Raw genomic sequence first — 21,486 nt, 5'->3', positions numbered from 1 at the left:
TCACATCTTAATTTAATTAAATACACTAATATAATAAAAACAAAATTTATAAAACAATAGACATAAAAATTAATAATTTTCTATGCTGTGTAATAACACTTAGAAATCTTAGAAAAATAAATATCAACAATATCTCCAACATTTAGGCCAAGACCTTTAACAATAACATTATAAGAACCTAGGTCAAGATTTCCACCATTAATTGAGTTAAAGCCTTTAGTAAATATAATAAACTACTTTAATCATTTATAGTATTCCCAGCAAATTGGTTGAAAATATTTAGTGTATGTTCTATACTTTAAAATATGCTAGAAATACTTTAAAATACCTAATAATTGATCTTTTATTTTGTCTTTGCCATGGTACATTTGTCAACATGACACTTTACTACTCCTTGGGCATTGCCACTACTTGCTCTATAGAATATTTCTGAATATTTTAATCCTAATATTACAAAAAGGGTTGAATTACAATTTTATCAAAATAAAGAAACCAAAAGAAATTCTAATTATAGCATTATACTAATTTAATATTAATTTTTTATTTGAATAAATTACCATTAAATTCAATTATTAAATTAGAGTTTGCAAAATCTAATGTAATATGAACGCATTATCATTAAATCACTTAAATTAATGGTGTGTGCAAAATCCTCTAAACTCTTTGATTAAAGTTTCATTGATTGATAATACGATCAATGCAATCAACCATATTGTCCTTTGGCTTTGGCTTTAGTGCTCCTTTTGACCTTTGATAATTCTTGGATACAAAAAAGCTTGGTTTTTTTTCCTAATTCTTGAAAACAACATAAATATCACTGTTGCTACATATCATATATCCTCTATCATGCATTGTGAAAGGAATGTTGCCATAGTCATTTCTAAAAGATAAGTGACAAGAGAAATGTAAACGACTAAATTTTCCATTTTACTTTAGTCACTTAACCGCACCTCCGACCACTTGGAGGAGTCTCATTCACAACCTCCATAAGTCCCAATTAGGACTTGGGGCTTGCTAGCCCCGAGAATGGCATCCATGCCACTCAACCTTTGCACTTGGTCTAAGTGCTCCACGTGTCCGATCCCATGATCGACACCCCAAGGTACCACCGACATATCAGCTCGTTACGCTGAGGCCATACCTATTCACCTTGGTCACACTGATGGTCCAACACCACCTACATTGCAATCCCGTCTCTCATATACTAGGCCATCCATCCATGAGTGATCATTCCAGATCCACTCCTTAGCATCCTTAGGATACTTGCAGACTTAGGGAATAACTTTCCTCAATATCTCTTTTCCAGTCCCAACTAAGTCCCTCTTTGTCGATGGCTGTGTTCACCAACACTGCCACTGGATCAAGGCCCGCAGGCCCGACGTCTAAGTCCAACTGTCCTTTGGGACTTCCTCACCATGTGACCGTGTCCTTTGTCACCACATCAGAGGGCTACTCCTCTTCCTTTCCATAGTCTGGGACTTTGGGACAACATTTCGGAACACCGTGGCCTTACACAAGCCTCATGGGTACTCTCCCCGCCTTTCGCATTTAGGTGCTCTAGCCATGGGCTTAGAGCAAGGTTCCGTTGAGCCACGACAAGTATCCAAGTAGGTAGTGCCACCCACACTTGGACTGGGAGCATCGGCCAGTCAATCTCCCGAGGGAACTAGAGCCGGCTCTTGAACACTTCACCAAACTACCCCGCTTGTCGGCTTGTGTTCACTCTAATCTTGGACTTCCTAGTGGGCAGATCATCACCCAACACTGGGTCCGGCCTTCCTGGGCCAAACTGGCCTTTCCTGGCCAAACTGGCTCCACTGCAGTCCTCCCCCTTACTATACTTTTGGAGCTCACCAAACCCCCTAGGGTCTGGGAGACGAACGCTTTGGGCTTTCACCCTCTCAGACTCGAACTCGGACTCGGCCTCGGACTCGGACACGGACTCGGACTCGGACTCGGATTCGAACTCGGACTCGGACTCGGCCTCGGCCTCGGCCTCGGTCTCGGTCTCGGTCCCAATCTCGGTCTCGGTCTCGGTCCCGGTCTCGGTCTCGGTCTCGGTCTCGGTCCCGGTCTCGGTCTTGGTCCCGGTCTTGACTTCGGACTCCATCTCGGGTCTATCTCGGACTCCATCTCGGACTCCATCTCGGGTCCATCTCAGGTCCATCTTGGACTCCACCTCGGACTCCATCTCGGGTCCATCTCGGACTCCATCTCGGACTCCATCTCGGGTCCATCTCGAGTCCCATCTCGGGTCCATCTTGGGTCCATCTCGGGTCCATCTCAGACTCCATTGTGAGACACAAAATCCCTAGGCCCCAAAGTGGAGCCGGAAGGGCGCCACATGGTAGTGGCCGAAGCGAGAGCCAAACGAGCGTAACACGTTTGGACCAAAAGCTCCGACTTGAAAAGTCAAGAGCGGGAGTGGAACTCCCAACGAAGTGCTCGAGGAACGAGAACGAAGCGAGAAAAAGGCGAGGCTCCAAAAAGGGACCCAAAAGGACCAACACATGACATGTGGGAGTGTCCGAGATGGACTCGAGTTGGAGTCTGAAGTGGAGTCCGAGATGGACCCGAGTTGGAGTCCGAAGTGGAGTCTGAGATGGACCCGAGATGGAGTCCGAGATGGAGTCCGAAGTGGAGTCCGAGGTGGACCCGAGATGGACCCGAGTTGGAGTCCGAAGTGGAGTCCGAGATGGACCCGAGATGGACCCGAGATGGAGTCCGAGATGGAGTCCGAGATGGAGTCCGAGGTGGACCCGAGATGGACCCGAAATGGAGTCCGAGATGGACCCGAGATGGAGTCCGAGATGGAGTCCAAGATGGACCCGAGATGGACCCGAGATGGAGTCCGAGATGGAGTCCGAGATGGAGTCCGAAGTCGAGACCGAGACCGGGACCGAGACCAAGACCGAGACCGAGACCGAGATTGGGACTGAGACCGAGACCGAGGCCGAGGCCGAGACCGAACCCGACCCTGAGTCCGAGTCCGAACCCGAGTCCGAGTCCGAGTCCGAGTCCGAGTCCGAGTCCGGAGCCTGAGAGGGTGAAAGCCCAAAGCGTTCGTCTCCCAGACCCTGGGGGGTTTGGTGAGCTCCAAAAGTATAGTAGGGGGAGGACTGCAGTGGAGCCAGTTTGGCCAGGAAAGGCCAGTTTGGCCCATGAAGGCCGGACCCAGTGTTGGGTGATGAGCTGCCCATTGGGAAGTCCAAAACTAGAGTGAACACGGACCGACAAGCGGGGTAGCTTGGTGAAGTGTTCAAGAGCCGGCTCTAGTTCCCCCGGGAGATCGACTGGCCGATGCTCCCAGTCCAAGTGTGGGTGGCACTACCTACTTGGATACCTGGTGTGGCTCAACGGAACCCGCTCTAAGCCCATGGCTAGAGCACCCAAGGGCAGAAGGCGAGGAGAGTACCCAGGTGGCTCGCGTAAGGCCACGGTGTTCCGAAATGTTGTCCCAAAGGCCCAGACTGTGGAAAGGAAGAGGAGCAGTCCTCTGGGGTAGTGACCAAGGACACAGTCATGTGGTGAGGAAGTCCCAGAGGACCGTGGGACTTAGTGGTCGGGCCTGTGGGTCTCGATCCAGTGGGCAGAAAGGGACTTAGTGGGGACTGACAGAGGGATATTAGGGAAGGCTATTCCCCTTGTCGGTGGGCATCCTAAGGATGCTAAGGAGTGGATCTGAGATGACCACTCACGGATGGTTTGCCTAGTCTTGGAGAGCCAAGACGGTGATGCAAGTGGTATTGGACTACCAGTATGGCAAAGGTGATTGGGCATGGCCTTAGTGTAACGGGCTGCTATGTCGGTGGTACCTTTGAGTGTCGGTCATGGGATCGGTCACGTGGAGCACTTGGACCAAGTGCAAATGTTGAGTGGCATGGATGCCATTCTCGGGGCTAGCAAGTCCCAAGTCCTGGATTGGACTTATGGAGGTTGTGAATGAGACTCCTCCAAGTGGTCAGAGGTGTGGTTAAGTGACTAAAGTAGAATGGAAAATTTAGTCGCTTACATCCATCTCAGACTCCATCTCGGGTCCATCTCGGACTCCATCTTGGACTCCGTCTCGGGTCCATCTCGGACTCCATCTCAGACTCCATCTCGGGTCCATCTCGGACTCCATCTCGCTTATTACTCTCTTTGTGCTTGTTCCTCGAGCACTTCGTTGGGAGTTCCACTCCCGCTCTCGACCTTTCAAGGCGGAGCTTTTAGTCCAAATGTGTTACGCTCGTTTGGCTTTCGCTTCGGCCACTACCACGTGGCGCCCCTTCGGCTCCACTTTGGGGCCTAGGGATTTTGTGTCTCACAAGAAAGTCATTGATTGATCCATGTTTAATTTTATCTAACCTCAAGCATCATGAACACAATTGAAATGTAGAAGGTGTTACATCCCTTTGCAACATTCTATTTCCTCTAGTCCTTGACAACCAAAAATATGAGTGTTATGACAAAGAAAAAAACAGGTGATTGTAATTTTAATTCAACTACTATTCTTTATTATGTATGTATATAAGTAATTATTCAGGAAGTATATGTTATTTACTTTACTTACATCTGTCATAAAGCTTCTTATACCTATACTCTTACTTCTTTCAATACTATTTAAGAGGCTTCAGATATCTAGTCAATATTTTTTTGATTTCTTAATGAAGTATTGTATACAGCCTCAGTATTTACTCAGAAATTTGAGAATAAAATTTTCTACTACTAATAACAATGTATTTAGTTTAAGTAGCATAGAACTTGTTTCTTTTTATAGATTTCTTGTATTGATTCTATTTACTTACCAAATTTATTTAGTGATTAAAGTTTCTTTACTAAGGCTTCTTTTATTTTTTTGCTAGCAAAGATGCCAATAGCTGTAGTGATGTGATCTCAATGCAGAGAAGCCAACCAACACAAGTTATCAAATCCTACTCTTTATATGGTCTAGCTTGGGGAATCTGGACATAGTGCCTGTGATGGCCTATCATAGTGTTAAGATATGATGCAAAAAAACACTGTCATGTAGTTTTCCAGTCAAAAACTCCTTCTAGAGCTTCCATGACTCTTGACTTTAGACTTGCTAAGTACCTGTTGGATAGATGAAGAAGCAAGTTCTAGTGATCATCAGCATTTCCACAAGAAAAAGAATCCTAAGAACCAATTTTGTAGAATCTTAGTGCAAAATATTGGGATAATACATGTATTATATTACAAAGTAAATACATTAACTATAGTATTATAGTATATGGGTTGTCCATCAATGAATGGCCATCCATTCTTGTGTATAGTAGGGATTGATGTACATATTTCTATGTCAAGATGAGAGGCATTCTTAAAGAGAAACACTTTTGGTTTTGCCAATTTTAAGAGTGAAGCAATTAGATTTTCTCTTCCTACTGCATTCCCTTCTTTTTCTATTTCACACCATCATAAATGTGTAACTTAAGGTTGCAAATGCTTTATTGTCCTCATCCAATAATGTTGTTTCTATTGTTGTGCCACACATAATCAAGTTTTTGGTGTTGTGGGGTGTGATATTGTTAATTTTGACATTCTTAGGTATATCCTAAGATATTCTGGTATATACTATCATCTTAGATTTATAAAGTTAAATATGTTTATAAATTATAGAAATTTAACCTTGCATATTAATTTTTCAATTACTAGATAGTTTTAATGATGGGTGAAGCTCATAAACAGAAAAAATCTAGTAAAACTTACTCTAACAATCTCTTGCAGATAAGAATTTCCACTGGACACTCCTAGATGTCTTTCCATTATCTTTTTCAAAGTTATAAGAATGAAGGTGCCACCTTGATCATTGCTTATTATATTTATAGGTTGTTGTGGCCTTCAGCTTTGTAGGAACACTTCCAAGCCAGTTCTCAATAAAAGCAATCCACTGTTGCATGCTTATTATATCATTAAAGCAAGGAACTTTGTGGATGAAGAGCTCTACTTATGAGGTATTGAAGAATGGTTGGAAGCAATGGATTCCTCACAATTGATTGGTCAAGAAAATCTTCCTTTTCACTAAAGAATCTAAATTTTATAATTTCAAAATTATTACATAATATCATAAATAATATTAAGCAATAAATAAACCAAGAGTGTTTTAGGACTTTAATATTCTTGGCTATATGAGGATAACCTAACTTATGAAACACTGAACTAAGAATGAAAACTATATACTATTACTGTAGAGGAAGATGACATATCAAGTAGCATTTTTAAGTGATAGTCACCCTATGAAATCTCTGATTCATCCTCTCATTTATTTCTAAAGAAATCAAATTTTATACCCAACATTAAAAAAAATAAAAAGATGTTTAATCCTTGAACATCTTCTAGGATTGCATCATCTATAGCTCTCCAATCCAAATCACGCTCTCACATCAGCAAAAAATAATAACATCAAATTAATGGCAATAAATCAAACCAAAAAGGATTTACCTTAAACATTATTATCATTTCAAATTTCAATAATATGATAATTTCAATATTTTATTAATAGTTAGAAGCAAAAAATATGTAAAAACTACCTTATATATCACTTATAAACACAAAACCTAGAAGGATATAGCTCTGTCTTTCCATGGAGCCTATGAAATTGGAGTTACTTTGCTTTTGGTAATGCTCTTGTAATAATTATATTTTAAAATGTAAACAGTTTTAATTTTAAGTGTCAGAATACTAAATAAACATTTCTATTTTTTTTTTATTATATAAGGTGAATGTAAATGTTAACTACTACTATAAAACTGGTTCTTTTACCTTTAGAAGAAACAGTGTTAGCTTTAGACATTAATTTTGAAGCTAGACCGAAAGCATGGTTTCCACGAGTCTAATGCACCCGCACGGGCAGATCAACCGATAAAACAAACTAAATGTGAGCCATGTCTAACCAAGAGTTTTGAGTTATGAGTTTCTGTAATTTCTGCTTAGTTTCAATTTTATTTCTCGTTGTTCCAAAAAAAGGGCTTACCGAAAAAGTTAAAATACGAAAACATTCAGGTTAAAAGATAGCGATACTGAGGTGGCTCCGATCTCCCGTATTCCATGAAGAAATCTGCCGCTATGCCACAAGCAACACTTCTTTCGTACTCCAAGTTTGCAGTAGTGGCCCGATAATGAAACGCGAGTTTCTTGAGAACCTCAAGTTCTTTGATGGACATATCCTCGAGGAGGACCGGGGTGATGCTCTTGTAATCTTCAGCATGGACATAGTGCAGATCCCCGTCCATGAGTGCATCACTGCAGTGAAAAAGCGTAAATATTACACACGAAAAAAGAAATAATAGGCAACCTATCATCTATGGCTATAACCCGGAGCCCTCGTTCCAGAGGTGATGGGATACGAACGTTCCTGTTTGATTGGCACATTAGTTATGAGGTACATTTCAATAGCGACGTACCAAAACCTTTGGAACAACCTCTCGTCCTCGATGGAAAGTTTTGCTATATCTTGGTCTACAAGGTAAGCATAAAAACCATTAAAGCACGGACCTAGAAAGCTTACAGACTTGGAAAAACTTACAAGTCATAGCAAGCGGGTAGAAAACCCGAAGCTTGGATTTGCAGAGCCACATCACTGCGTGCTCAATGCAAACCATCACGGCTTCGGTATGAGGTATCAGCGACTGCTGATCTGGCCTCCTCGTCGTCAGCTGCTCCAGAACTGGAGAATCGTTGATTCCCCTGAGCAGCTCCCCCGGCTCCAATGGTGCCACAACGAGTGCCACGACCTCATCGATGGGCTTGGCTGGGTCAAAGTCCAGTCGGTTACAACTCCTGGAGTCATAGTGGACGTATTCCACTTCACGGTAGGCTTGAAGAATGGCGTTCATCAACTGCTGCGAGTGACAATCGCCTCCTGCCGCCATGACCTTGCCGAAAACTCGGCTGGCAGTCGCCAGATCCTAAAAGAGACCTTACCTTTAGCGAAGAGTATATGTGCTATAAACTAGGAAAGCATTACCTCTTTCAGGAAATAGTCCGTGGAGCACACTCGCTTCAAGACTCCCCAGATCGCCTCCTCGTAAGCTGGAGAGCAGTCCAGCTTGCGGAGCCTGGACGCGGCCGCGACCAGGAGGTCCAAGTCCACCTCCTTGACACTGCCCAGCGAGCTGAAGATGCAGCGCTGCTTCTCGAGTGTGCTGGAGAAGAGATTCCCCACGTAGAGGATGAGCACGGCACGACCCACGACACCGATATCGGTGAGAGTGAAACTCCCAGACCCGTAAAACTCCCTGAGACACCTATGCTCTCTACCTTCGGCGACCGCCTCACGGGCCAAATCTTTGCACCACCTCGCAAGTTTAGCATCCCCAGAGCGCAGCGCATCCTGCCTCACCGCCTTGAGCAGCGGTAAGATCTTATGCTTCATTGCTGAACCCTAGAAAAAACACGCCTTGCCGGAGGTTGACGAACGGCCCTGGATCGATTGGGCTTGAGCATTTGTAGTTGGTGCTTGGTGGCATGTAATGCAAAGAATCGATAGAAGAATTATATAGAGCTAAGGGAAACAAGTCGTCAAATCAATGCAGCAACGTTTGCTCTATCCATGTAAGCCTTGCTCGTTGCTCTGTCAATGAAGAGTTGTTAGCTTCCAGTAACAGTTCCAGAGAAAGCACTTCGAACCTTTTGAATCTCACGCACTGCGCCAGATTAGACGGCCTCCAGCCTCAAGAAACAAGTAGAAATCGCAAGTGCCGACGAGAGTGTACAAAAATCACCTAGACCATAGGTACCTTGGTGTACATTCGCGTCGAAAGCGCCTCTATTCATCGCAAAGACGCACTCACCTTGGTGTCAATGGCGGTACCATTTACAGCGACTATACGCTTCTCTCCAGAACTTCCATGTCCAAGCCTCCATCCATCAGACCTGCGGTGATTTGGATCGATTATAACTTAGAGATCCAAGTTTTAGTCATGAGTAGATTTACCAGCAGCAACAAGAACCACGTTTTACAGTTCCGACTCGAAGAGAAAAAAGGATTATTTTCGTATTCGGCCGCAGCTGGTACCTGACGATGTATGAGAGCGAGCTTGGAAAACTATTACCTCGCGGTTTTCCAAACAATATCTGCACCCATGAGAACAGCTCCGTGACACCGCCCGCGTCTTTCTTGACCTGGAAGAAAGAGATAAGAGCTAGTCTATAGAAAAGAGAAAAGGAGTTACCTCCTCGTCTTCACAGTCACTCAGGTTGAGGAAGTAAAGATCTTTGTCCGGATTCTACCAATCTACTCGCAGATCTCCACCTTCGTGGAGCAGGGCCAGAGAATGGATCCCAAGCTGGGTCCAAAGTTTAACATCCCGGCAGCGTCGCTCACCATCTTCGACACGCTCACCATCATCGTCTGCGTGCCATTCTACGACTGGTTCCTGGTGCCGCTGGTCCGAAAGTTCACTGGCCACCCGCAGGGATTCACCCAGATCCAGAGGATGCGAATCGGCCTCGTTCTTGCCACGGCGTCGATGCTGGTAGCGGCGGCGGTGGAAGTGAAGAGGCTCCAGCTCGCGGCCGAGTTTGATCTCCTGGACAACGTCACGGATCCGGTCCCGATGAGCATTCTCTGGCAGATACCGCAGTACTTCCTCGTCGGTGCCTCGGAAATTTTCACGTCCCTTGGGCAGCTCGAGTTCTTCTACGATCAAGCACCCGACGCGATGAGGAGCTTGGCGAGCGCGCTGGCGCTGGGGAACTACTTGAGCAGCTTCTTGGTGGCGGTGATCTCCCACGCAACGAGTTCTTCCGGGAGTTCTGGGTGGATCCCAAACAATCTAAACCGCGGCCACCTGGATTACTTCTTTTTTGGTGGCGGCGCTCAGGGCTCTCAATGGGCTCTTCTTCTGGGCATGCTCGAGAGGCTATCCGTGTAAATATTTACATTGGACTAATGTAACTTACGTCACCTTTAATTTCAACTCATTCCATGGTTTTCGCGCGCATTTTCTAGGGTTTATGGTGGAGGCCGCGATCAAGGCGGAGGAATGGGAGAAGGCGCTGGGTCTGGGGCTTTGTCTGCTGGGATTTCTCGAGACGAGGACGAGAGAGGATGCGATGTACACTGCTCCAATAAAGAGGCATGTCCAGGATCTGATCGATGCGGCCAGGGACAAATTCTACCAAGGTTTTGAGAGGTAAGTGGATTTTGGCCATGAAATCTAGCTTACGTAGTGATTTGGTTGAAGAAATACGCTCGCACAGGCAGCTCGATCTAGCGGCGTGGTTTTTGGGGGAGGCCAGCACCGTGTCGACGAGAAGCTCTCCGCTTTACAAACCATTTTGTGGTGACAGCAGCGTGAGTGATCTTTGAATTTTTATTTATTTTTCTTTCTCTCGTGGTTTTGACAATCTGAACTTACAGGAACCAATGGATATTGATCGCATAGACGTCAGCCCGGGAGAGAGCAAGAAGCGCGGAAGACTTGTGTGTGAGCCGCCAAGATAAGGAACAAGTCTGTCGTTGTAGAGAAGCAAAATCCTGTGGAGAGTTCAGGAGGATTTGTCACAGCAAATAAAAAATGAGTAAGCATTTTGAACTTTTCGACAGTTCTCCGCAGAAATTTCTTTCTTCAGGCACTTGACTCCAAGAAAACGGGATCAACATCGTCTCCGGCACTTACAGGGACCAACACCATCGCTAAGACTCTGGGCCGCCGGAATGTTCGAAGTTCTTTTACACCACCTCTTCGCTCCAATGGGGGAGGAACAACCACGCAGAATTCGGATGCTGAGCAGGCGAGGTTCCAGATTGCGCAACTTGTCAGGCAGCTCGCCATCGGGACCAGCGAGAAGTTCCAAGCTAGTATGACACGGTTGAGAAAGTAAACCAAATGGACATGAGAACGTACCATTTGGTGGTCGAGTCGGATATGGTGAGCACATAAGCAACGAAATAGTGGAAAGGGATTCAAACGTTCGCTGGGATGACATAGGTAGCGCTTTTTCTCACTCATTAGTTTGTGTTGTAACTTCATTTTTTTGCAAACAGCAGGACTGGATCATGCTAAAAAGAGTGTCACAGAAATGGTGATTTGGCCCCTTTTACGCCCGGACATTTTCCATGGCTGCCGCTCGCCAGGAAAAGGACTCCTCCTTTTTGGCCCCCCTGTAAGTGTATATTTGATGAAGCAACTCAAGAATGTGACAGGGAACAGGCAAGACAATGATAGGAAAAGCGATCGCTGGCGAATTAAAAGCTACATTCTTTTCAATATCAGCAAGCTCGCTAACTAGCAAATGGGTAGCTTTGATTTTCTTCCTAGCACATGCTAATTTTTCTGTTCAGAGTTGCAGATTGGTGAAGGCGAGAAGCTTGTCCGAGCTTTGTTTGGTGTAGCAAGTTGTCGCACACCAGCGGTGATATTCATCGACGAAGTGGACTCACTCCTATCTCAGGTATCGTCGACAATCTGAACATCTCGTTCGGTATTTACTTTGTTAAAACCAGAGGAAATCAGAGGAGAGCATGAATCAAGCCGAAGGATAAAGGCGCAGTTTCTCATTGAGATGGAAGGTATTGGCAGTGGTAACGAGCAGCTTCTTCTTATAGGTAAGCCAGGGACTGATCGATGGACTGTAGAGTTCGACAAAAACGTTTTAGGTGCTACAAACAGGCCTCAAGAGCTTGATGAAGCAGCTCGCCATCGTTTCTCGAAGAGGCTATACATACCACTTTCTTCTGCTGGTAATTCATTCTCGCCTCACCTTATGCTTGACTATGCTTCCCATGGATGGTCTGTTTTGTATGTCCAGCAGCGACATGGACGAAATATGCTCAATGACCGAGGGTAAATACAGACACCAGCTTTCATCACCTGAATCAAGCTCATCCTTTTGCTGCTTCCAGGCTATTCCGGTTCTGACATGAACAACCTCGTCAAAGAAGCATCCATGTATCCTCTCCGCGAGGCTCTCAAAGCGGGGAAAGACATTGGCAATATTAGCACGGAAGAAATACGAGCTATTGGGCTACAGGTAAGCAAAAGCTTCCAATCTACGTACTCTAAATCTCCTTTGCAGGACTTCAGGGCCGCTCTTCAAGAAGTAAAGCCTTCAGTCTCGAAATGCGAGCTGCCTACGAGGATTGGAACTCTCAGTTTGGAAGCCTGTGCTTGTGACGAACAAGGAGCGAGCGAGGAGCGGCATCACTAGAAGATTAAAGAGTTATGGTACGTGCTTCAACAAGCGTCCAGCTTATTTCATCGTTATCGTGCGAACACTCCAGGGAGGAAGGATGGACAGGCCAGGGCTGGTTGAGGCTCGTCACATAAAGTCGTCCTCAATCTCCTGGAGAGATTTGCCTTTGCCGGCAATGTCCTTGTTGGAAGTCATCTTCTCCGACACCATCAGGGCTTTGTAGCTCTGGACGTCCGCCTCCCTCTCCTTCTGGACGCGCTCCAGCTCTTCGCGACGTTTCTGCTCAGAAAGACAAACAAGTTCTAGCGGCCTGGGACAAAGAAAAATCCCCAGACCTTGTCGCGCATCTGGTTCTTTCGCTCCGCCACTTGCTAGAGACTCGACCAGCGCCATTGAGGAGTAATCAGTGACTGTGTTCTTAATTCAAGAATGAGTAGGATTTTCCATATAATAGCATGGCTTTTGTTGGATTCTGTGAAAATTGCACTGGAAACTTTTCCCCTTTGTAAAAAGAACCCTAAGATAGTAGGGTTATCTCTAAGGTCGGGCAGTGGCAAAAAAAGCACTTTGTTGCTATGGAATTATAGTCCGCCGCCTGAGCCCGTGATTCATCTGAATCAGCTCGCTGGGATCCTTGTGCCACGCTGCTTGCCTGCCTATGCGAGGCCGCTGCCATTGGAATTGATTGTCCTGTTGACACTAGCTTCATGGTGGTGGATTGGCCAAGATTTGAGACAGGTTTCCAAGCATGGTGGGCGTCTCACTCCGATCCTGCAAAAGGTGGAATCCGTGGCAGTGTACAAGTAGGAGCTGTTGTCCACGTTTTCGCAGGACATTAACATGGTTTTGAGGAAGATGGTTTTGCTAGTTATTATTCTTTTTTTGCTAATGGAGAGGGGTTTTTGCAACTTTTAGCTAAGCATCCAGAATTATTCATCTGTAATTCTTTATGTAAATGAATATTAATAAATGATAAAATTTCACTTTTGCTAAATTCAATGGGGTGGCATATTTGTTATAGAAAGGGTGACTAAAGCATGTATCCATTCGCTAAACTCTGGGCATATATACTCCTTAATAGTGTTGCCTTTGGTGTGGTGGCATTTAATGACGATTAGCTGGTTTTATGTATACGAGATGGTGGACGTGGGAAGTGTTTTTTCTCCACTCTCCTTTTCGAAAGAGGTTGAACTCCCTTTTTAAATCACATATTTTTAATGCTATTTCTTAATTAAAATATTTACTATTTACATTTATTATAGTTTTAAATGTATATTTATTATGATTTTAAGAGTCTTAAACTAATAAAACAGACTTTAAGGGTAATATTTTCAAATTTCTGAAAGATATGGGAAGCTTTTTTAATTTTGATTTTGAAACTAAAAACTATCATCAATAACTCTTTATTTTTATTGAGCATAACATATAAATGTTATATTGCATTAGCTATATAAATTCTCCAAAGATATTAAATTGCCACATGAAATTAACATTACATTTTTTCTTTTATAAAATAATTTTTACGATTTATAAACTAGCTAGTGGTGATCCAGTATATAATGATGAAAAAAATTCACATTAGTTAAAATAATGTTAAAAATAACTTTTAAATGTACAATTTTTCCATGCATATTTACCCCTTTTTATATTTTGCTAAAATTCATGTAAATGAATATTAATAAATGATAAAATTTATACTTTTGCTAAATTCAATGGGGTGGCATACTTATCATAGGAAGGGCGACCAAAACATGTACCCATTCGCTAAGCTCTAGGCATATATACTTTTGAATAGTGTTGCTTTTGATGTGGTGGCATTTAATAACGATTAGCTAGCCTTGTGCATGCGAAATGGTGGACGTGGGAAGCATTTCTTCTCCACTCTCCTTCTCAAAAGAGGTTGAACTCCCTTTTTAAATCACATATCTTTAATGTTATTTCTTAATTAAAATATTTACTATTTACATTTATTATAGTTTAAAATGTATATTTATTATGATTTTAAGAGTCTTAAACTAATAAAACAGGCTTTAAGGGTAATATTTTCAAATTTCTGAAAGATATGGGAAGCTTTTTTAATTTTGATTTTGAAACTAAAAACTATCATCAATAACTCTTTATTTTTATTGAGTATAACATATAAATGTTATATTGCACTAGCTACATAAATTCTCCAAAGATATTAACTTGCCATATGAAATTAACATTACATTTTTTCTTTTATAAAATAATTTTTACGATTTATAAACTAGCTAGTGGTGATCCAGTATATAATGATGAAAAAAATTCACATTAGTTAAAATAATGTTAAAAATAACTTTTAAATGTACAATTTTTCCATCCATATTTACCCCTTTTTATATTTTGCTAAAATTCATGTAAATGAATATTAATAAATGATAAATTTTTCACTTTTGCTAAACTCAATAGGGTGGCATACTTGTCATATGAAGGGCGACCAGAGCATATACCCATTCATTAAGCTTTAGGCATATATACTCCTCAACAGCATTGCCTTTGGTGTGGTGGCATTTAATGACGATCGGCTAGTCTTGTGCATGCAAGACGGTAAACTTGGGAAGGGTTTTTTCTCCACCCTCCTTCTGAAAAGAGGTTAAACTCCCTTTTTAAATTACATATCTTTAATGCTATTTCTTAATTAAAATATTTACTATTTACATTTATTATAGTTTAAATGTATATTTATTATGATTTTAAGAGTCTTAAACTAATAAAACAGGCTTTAAGGGTAATATTTTCAAATTTCTGAAAGATATGGGAAGCTTTTTAATTTTGATTTTGAAACTAAAAACTATCATCAATAACTCTTTATTTTTATTGAGCATAATATATAAATATTATATTGCACTAGCTATATAAATTCTCCAAGGATATTAACTTGCCACATGAAATTAACATTACATTTGTTCTTTTATAAAATAATTTTTACGATTTATAAACTAGCTAGTGGTGATCCAGTATATAATGATGAAAAAAATTTCACATTAGTTAAAATAATGTTAAAAATAACTTTTAAATATACAATTTTTCCATCCATATTTACCCCTTTTTATATTTTGCTAAAATTGAATATGATTCAAAATTAATCTTGTGAGTGCATGGAATATGGAAAGGGAATACAGAAATGTGCATATCAATTAGCCCAAAAACCCTAGCTTATATACAGGAGCGAGTGGTCCGGATTGAAACCAATCCGACGGCTACCAAAATCCACTACACTAATATTAGTATACGGCATCGTAACCGTACACTTGGCCCTCACATCATCCCCTCCTCTCGGAATAATGGAAGGCCGTCAGGGTTCTCTTGTAGATGGGCCGGGATCTGGAGGAACGTCAGGAGGAGGCATCGGCGGATCTGTAGATGGTATTAACTGCTCCTGATCCCTTTGTATGAAGCGTTTTAACCGCTGCACATGCACAATCTCTGGAGGATCGGCCTGTTGAACGTCATGCCAAACCTCATAAACTTGCAGTCCAACTTGCCGCAACACCCGATACGGTCCTTTCCACTGCGCAAGGAGCCCCTTAGATAAACCATGTACCGTAAGATGGGGAAAACGGACTAACACCAAATCATCCACTTTGTACTCCGTAGGTGGACGATGATGGGAGTTATAGCACTGTTGTTGTCCCACTTGTACGCGGCCTAAGTGTTCGGCAGACTCTGCTCGGACAAGTGGAAGAATGCTTATCAAATACTGATCCCATGACCTAGCAGAGCTCGTGGCAATCACGAAGGTAAACCCAACTCTGTTAGTAATATTGGATCATGACCATATAGAAGTTTATATGGTGAAGCACCAACAGAACTCTGCACCCCTGTGACATAGGCATACCGAAGAGACGGCAAATAACCATCCCAATCCGAATGCTGAAAGTTCACATACTTCGAAATCATCCCTTTGAATGTCCGAACGAGCCGTTCCACCAGACCGTCTGATTGTGGATGATAAGCACTCGTAAAAGTGTGGCGTATCCCCAACCGAGATGTCAAAACATGAAATACCTCAGCCATAAATGCAGGACCATTATCCGAAAGAATCCGCTCTGGACAAGAATGCTAGAACACCACTCGATTGAGGAGGAAGTATCCAACAGCAGTTGCAGAGGCACTAGCAAGAGCACCAACTTCCACCCAACGAGTCAAGTAGTCAGAAGCAATAATAACATACTCATTGCCAGCAGTCGATCGTGGAAAAGGTCCCATAAGATCAAACGCCACCAACTCAAACGGACGGGAAACTGCAATTGACTCCAACCGTCCTTCTGCAGCACAAGGGGGAGTATTACGAGCTTGGCACCAAACGCAGCTACGCACATACCGGATAATATCACGTCGCATCTCCGGCCAATAGAAAGACCTGCGCAGCTTCTCGGTGACACGACGGTGTCCCATATGCCCACCTAGAACAGGAGAATCATGGTAGGCATGGAGAAACCGTGGAATAAACACCGAAGGTACCACCAATCGTGAATGATCATCAGGATCCGTCCCCACAAAATAAAAAAGGCCATCTTCAAGGCGATATTGAGAATGTAAATGCCGGAAAGGCAAGTCATCAGCAAGTGATGTAGGATTCTCAAACCCATCTCGAAGCCTTCGAATCCACAGCTCAATCTTCTGAGCCTCGCGAACCTCCTCAAGAGAAGGCAGATCTTGCTCTGCACCCTGTGGACACTGAACGTCAAGGACAGCAACCGTCGACGGCACAGAATCCTCATCTAAAAAATCCACAGATGCTGGAACAATAGGTTCGTCAGAATGATGAGAAGTGAGTGAAGAAGGAAGAGGAGCTCGAGAAAGGGCATCAACATCAGCCATAGAACTCCCTGAGCGATGAACAACATCGAAATCATATATCTGAAGCTTCAAAGCCCATCGAGCCGTACGACTAACCAGGTTCTTCCGCTTCAATAATGAAGTAACAGCAGCATAGTCACCTTCAAGTAACGTCCGAGAACCATGTAGATATGCATGAAGTTTCTCGAAACCCCAGACTGCTGCTAAACACTCCTTCTCCGTCGTGGAGTAGTTCATCTCCACTGGTTGTAATGTACGGCTTATGTATGCAATGGGATGGCGCTGACCAGGCACACTCGAGCTCTCTTGCATCAACACACCTCCAAGACCAATGTCAGAAGCATCCACGCGCAAAATAAAAGGTCGAGTGTAGTCAGGATATGCCAAAACCGGAGGAGTTGTCAATAGCTCTTTGAGATCCACGAACGCCCGCTCACAATCCGGAGACCAGATGAAAGATGACATTGATGACTTCAGCAACGCTCACAATGGTGTAGTGTGATCGGAAAGATGATCCACAAAACGACCAAGATATTGCACCTTACCCAAAAAGCGCTGCACATCATTCACACACTTCGGAGTAGGGAACTTTAGAACAGCCACAAGTTTGTCAGGATCAACTTGCAAACCCTCACGAGAAATACGGTACCCAAGATAAGTTGTGTCCTTGGACCCAAACACGCACTTCGACCGCTTCAGCTTTAAACCAACGTCGCGTAGCCAATCCAACACTTTACAAACATCACGAATGTGCTCTTCCCACGTCCCCTCCGAGTGGATCAAGACATCATCAATGAAGTCAGCAGTCACCTCCGGCATATCGCAAAGAACCTCGTCCATCATCCGCTGCAAAGTTGCTGGAGCATTGTTCAAACCAAACGGCATCACCAAGAACTCATACAAACCAAATGGTGTACGAAAAGCAGTTTTAGGAATATCTTCTTCGGCCATCGGTACTTGCCAATACCCAGAAGCAAGATCTAGCTTGGTGAACCAACGACTTCGCCCCAGACGATCCAAGAGATCAGCAGTGTGAGGAAGAGGATACACATCTGGGATTGTCACTTCGTTTAACGGACGATAGTCGATGCAGAAACGAATACTCCCATCAGGCTTCGTCACAAGATGAGGTTCACATGCCCAAGGACTCCGCGACTTCCGAATAACACCCTTTTCCAGCATTTCCTTGACGTTTGCTCGTAAAATTTTGATCTCCTTAGGTGACCGACGACGAATAGGAACCTTGATTGGACGAGCATCCCCGGTGGGAATTGGATGACGTGTGGCAATCTTGGCCCCAGACGATAGGTCAAATTCAAAGAGATCAGAATACTCCTTCATGAGCCGATCAACTGCTGCAACACAAAGATCGTCGGAGGGATCGGAAAAGGGAAAAGCAGAACAAGATGGAAACACAGAAGGAAAGAGTGGGGAAACAAAAGTAATGGAAGCAGAGGTAAAAGTAGAGGGACGAAGAGGTATGGAAGTGAGAGGAATGGATGAAACATAAGGAAGTATGAGACAAAGGGGAGAAGCCTCAAAGTCACACTTGGCATGATTGCGCTGCAACCAATCCATACCAAGAATGAGGTCAAAAGCTTGACTCGGCACCACCTGCAACGACTGCAACTCAAGCTCAAGATCGCCCACACGCACAACCAGGTCCACCTCATCCCGTGCACATGCATGTGTACGGCCGTTGCCATAAAGAATGAAAACTGGTTCTGCCGCACGACGCAAGTGTAAACGACAACGTGTGGCAACAGGTCGAGCAATAGAAGATAAACTTAAACCTATATCAACCAACACGGAGAGAATAATAGGAGACTTCTTGTTATAAAAACAAGCTTGGAAAGTAAACACTGGATGAACTGGTGCCGAGTGAACCCCTTGATGATACTCCCGAAAGAAAGATGGAGGGGTCACTGATTTATTCGCGCAAGGTCCCTCCGTTACTCGCGTGACTCCTCATTTCCCTGATGCATCTCGGTGTCCAGACCTTCCACTGCAGTAGCACCCAGGGGACGTTGTTGATGCCAAGGTCTCCACCCAGGAAATGGAGGTCGCCAATCCGGAAAACGACGGCAACGCCGATAAGTATGACCAACTTCATCACACGCCCAGCAGCGAACATCACGGCCACGACCACGTCCTCGCGCTTGTCCTTGGACTCGAGCAGCAGCAGCATCAACCTCCATTGGAACAGGACCATCACCCATAGGAAGTGGAGCGGAAGGACGTGCAGCGAGAAGTGGAAGAGGCGACGTCTCATAACGTTGTGCCAAGCGAAGAGCATCGTCAAGGGTGGCAGGCAAGTGCATGCACAAGTCCGACAAGATCTTAACGAAGTGCTGGCCACAACATTCCTAGCTTGATCCGCTCCGACATATTTGGCTCTGCACGAAGCAAAAGACTTCGGAAACAAACGCCAAATTGCATCACTGACTTCGATGGCCCTTGGCGAAGACGATGCAATTGTTGGAAAGCATCATCACAATCATCTGCATGTCCGAAGGCGCGTTTGAAGACGTCCGGGAGAACACTCTAATCCCCACGAGTAGCTGCGCTCAAACCATTGTACCATTGCAACACCGTCCCTTGGAGACACGTGGGAAACTCACGCAACCGTCGAGCATCATCCCAAGAATGATATGTGGCAATCACCGTAAAGTGATCGAACCAATGGTACACATCATCCCCAGGATTCCCGCGAAAGAACTCTGGCCGAACGCGAGGATTGACACCAAGAGTAAGAGGAGTTATACCACGTGCCGTGAACGCCGCCATCAACTGAGTTTGGTTGTTCAATTGCAAGCGCATAGCATCAAGCAATTGAACCAACTGCTGCTCTAGAGTCAAAGGAGGAGATTGCGGATCGGCCATGAAAATGAACGAAAAAGAAAGAGCAAAAGAAGAGAAATGACAAAAAAGCTGGAAAGAAATGGTAGATCTAGACAATGCAAAAAGTTAGATCGAAACCAAAATCCTGAAAGGAAAGAACAAAAGAAAGGAGATGGAAAAAGCTAGATCTAGACAATGCAAAAACTAGATTTAAACCGAAATCCCAAATCTAAACACTCCCCAGGGACAATCAAAGGTGCCCCTCTTCTCCACCAATGTGAGTGCATGGAATATGGAAAGGGAATATAGAAATGTGCATATCAATTAGCCCAAAAACCCTAACTTATATACAGGAGCGAGTGGTCCGGATTGAAACCAATCCGACAGCTACCAAAATCCACTACACTAATATTAGTATACGGCATTGTAACCGTACACTTGGCCCTCACAATCTTAAAAATTAAATATTTTATAATAATATCTGGATCAGTTTTCTATAAAAAAAACATTTACACTTTGCTCATACTTATAATAATAATATGAATTTAAAGAACAAAACGTACTTTTCTATATGATAATGTGGTCATGTCTTCACTCAACATGGAGCTTCTTGGGATATATGACTCCATCAAGTTGTAGGCTCTAGGTTACTGGGTGTCGAACAAGGTGAATATCTACACAGACAGTTTGCAGTCACTTAATCTACTGAAGTGTAGAGATCTGGCTGTCACAAGATATATGAGAGCAATGTAGTGGACACCAACTTGAGAAGGGGCAGAAGATCCAACATAGAAAGGGATTGTGAAATATATTTCTTTTTCTAAAAACTAGAGGTAAACATTGAGGACTCTTTATTTGGACCATTTTTACCTTCTTGTTCGCTTCATCGCCAGCTTTGCGCTTGAGAGCATCGTCTCAGAACGTTAAAAGGAACGTGAAGCCCAAAGAAGGACGTGGCGCAACATCGGTGGACCGGCATATTTCACCCTCCTGAGGATTCTATTTCTTCTTCTTTGCTTTGGCGGCTTTGGCCGCCGCTTTCGCTGCCGCCTTTTGAGCCTTGATGATTCTCGGATCGACGAAGCCCGGGTTTTTCTTCTTCATCTTGGCCAGCCACTTCTCGTATTTCTTTTGCTTCTTCTCGGCTTTGATCCTCTCGGCTTCCAGCCTCTCCGCCTCAATTCTAGCCTCCTCCTGCAGTAGAATCAAGCTTACAAGGACGTGCTCAAACAACCAAAGTTTTCTACCTGTCGTCTTCGCTCTTCCTCTTCGAGGCGCTCCCTTTCAGCGTCTTCCTCCTCAATTCGCTTCTGCATTTCCATTGCAAGAAAACGAGATGAGCTACTCAAGTCCAACGGGTTTCGCACCTCTTCTGCTAAGATGGCCTCTCTCCTGGAGAGATCGTAATCCTCCTGCTGTTTTCTCTCGTTTTCTATAGCCTGGAACATTGAAAACTCAGCACGGACTGTGACCGGTCGTTGAAGTGCGGTTCTTCTATTAAGTGTTTCCAGACCTGCAGACGCATCCGGTCTCGCTCCTGAGCTTCTTTTTCAATTTCCAGCCTCCGGAGTGCTTCGGCTTTCACTTGCTCTCTTCCTGATTCTTTGTTCACCATCACCAGCCTCAGCTGAAAGAGAAACCAGAAAAGAAAAGGAACAATGAATAAACATCACGAAAGACAGTGTT

General features: G+C 43.8%; 2 protein-coding genes and 1 pseudogene across 2 annotated transcripts; 2 read left to right on the top strand and 1 right to left on the bottom strand.

The window, feature by feature from the left end:
• Positions 1-9,272: 9,272 nt before the first annotated feature.
• On the top strand, positions 9,273-9,872 carry LOC9644032 (protein NRT1/ PTR FAMILY 8.2). Its single transcript, XM_002984272.2, has one exon. The coding sequence runs from the start codon at positions 9,273-9,275 to the stop codon at positions 9,870-9,872; it is 600 nt and encodes a 199-aa protein (XP_002984318.2).
• An 82-nt stretch (positions 9,873-9,954) lies between these two features.
• LOC9645066 lies at positions 9,955-12,212 on the top strand (annotated as a pseudogene).
• Positions 12,213-20,636: 8,424 nt separating this feature from the next.
• On the bottom strand, positions 20,637-21,428 carry LOC112351440 (vicilin-like seed storage protein At2g18540). Its single transcript, XM_024689368.1, has 4 exons — positions 21,314-21,428; positions 21,168-21,239; positions 21,048-21,110; positions 20,637-20,994 (listed from the first exon to the last, which is right to left on the bottom strand). Exons 1-4 carry the CDS (start codon positions 21,413-21,415, stop codon positions 20,800-20,802), a joined length of 432 nt encoding a protein of 143 aa, XP_024545136.1. The 5' UTR covers positions 21,416-21,428; the 3' UTR covers positions 20,637-20,799.
• Positions 21,429-21,486: the final 58 nt, after the last annotated feature.

The sequence above is a fragment of the Selaginella moellendorffii genome, unplaced genomic scaffold (assembly GCF_000143415.4).
Source record: "Selaginella moellendorffii unplaced genomic scaffold, v1.0 SELMOscaffold_61, whole genome shotgun sequence".
Classification (NCBI taxonomy): domain Eukaryota; kingdom Viridiplantae; phylum Streptophyta; class Lycopodiopsida; order Selaginellales; family Selaginellaceae; genus Selaginella; species Selaginella moellendorffii.
The sequence above is the reverse complement of the archived record's forward strand: the minus strand, read 5'-3'. Positions and strand labels throughout refer to the sequence as shown.

What these genes read in the sequence shown, in the direction of transcription:
- LOC9644032 (XM_002984272.2), top strand. Translation starts at nt 9,273, where the DNA reads ATGGATCCCAAGCTGGGTCCAAAGTTTAACATCCCGGCAGCGTCGCTC.
- LOC112351440 (XM_024689368.1), bottom strand. Translation starts at nt 21,415, where the DNA reads ATGGTGAACAAAGAATCAGGAAGAGAGCAAGTGAAAGCCGAAGCACTC. An exon ending in AGGCCATCTTAGCAGAAGAG is followed by an intron (nt 21,111 to 21,167) that starts GTGCGAAACCCG and finishes ATGGAAATGCAG; the next exon opens with AAGCGAATTGAGGAGGAAGA. An exon ending in AGGAAGAGCGAAGACGACAG is followed by an intron (nt 20,995 to 21,047) that starts GTAGAAAACTTT and finishes ATTCTACTGCAG; the next exon opens with GAGGAGGCTAGAATTGAGGC.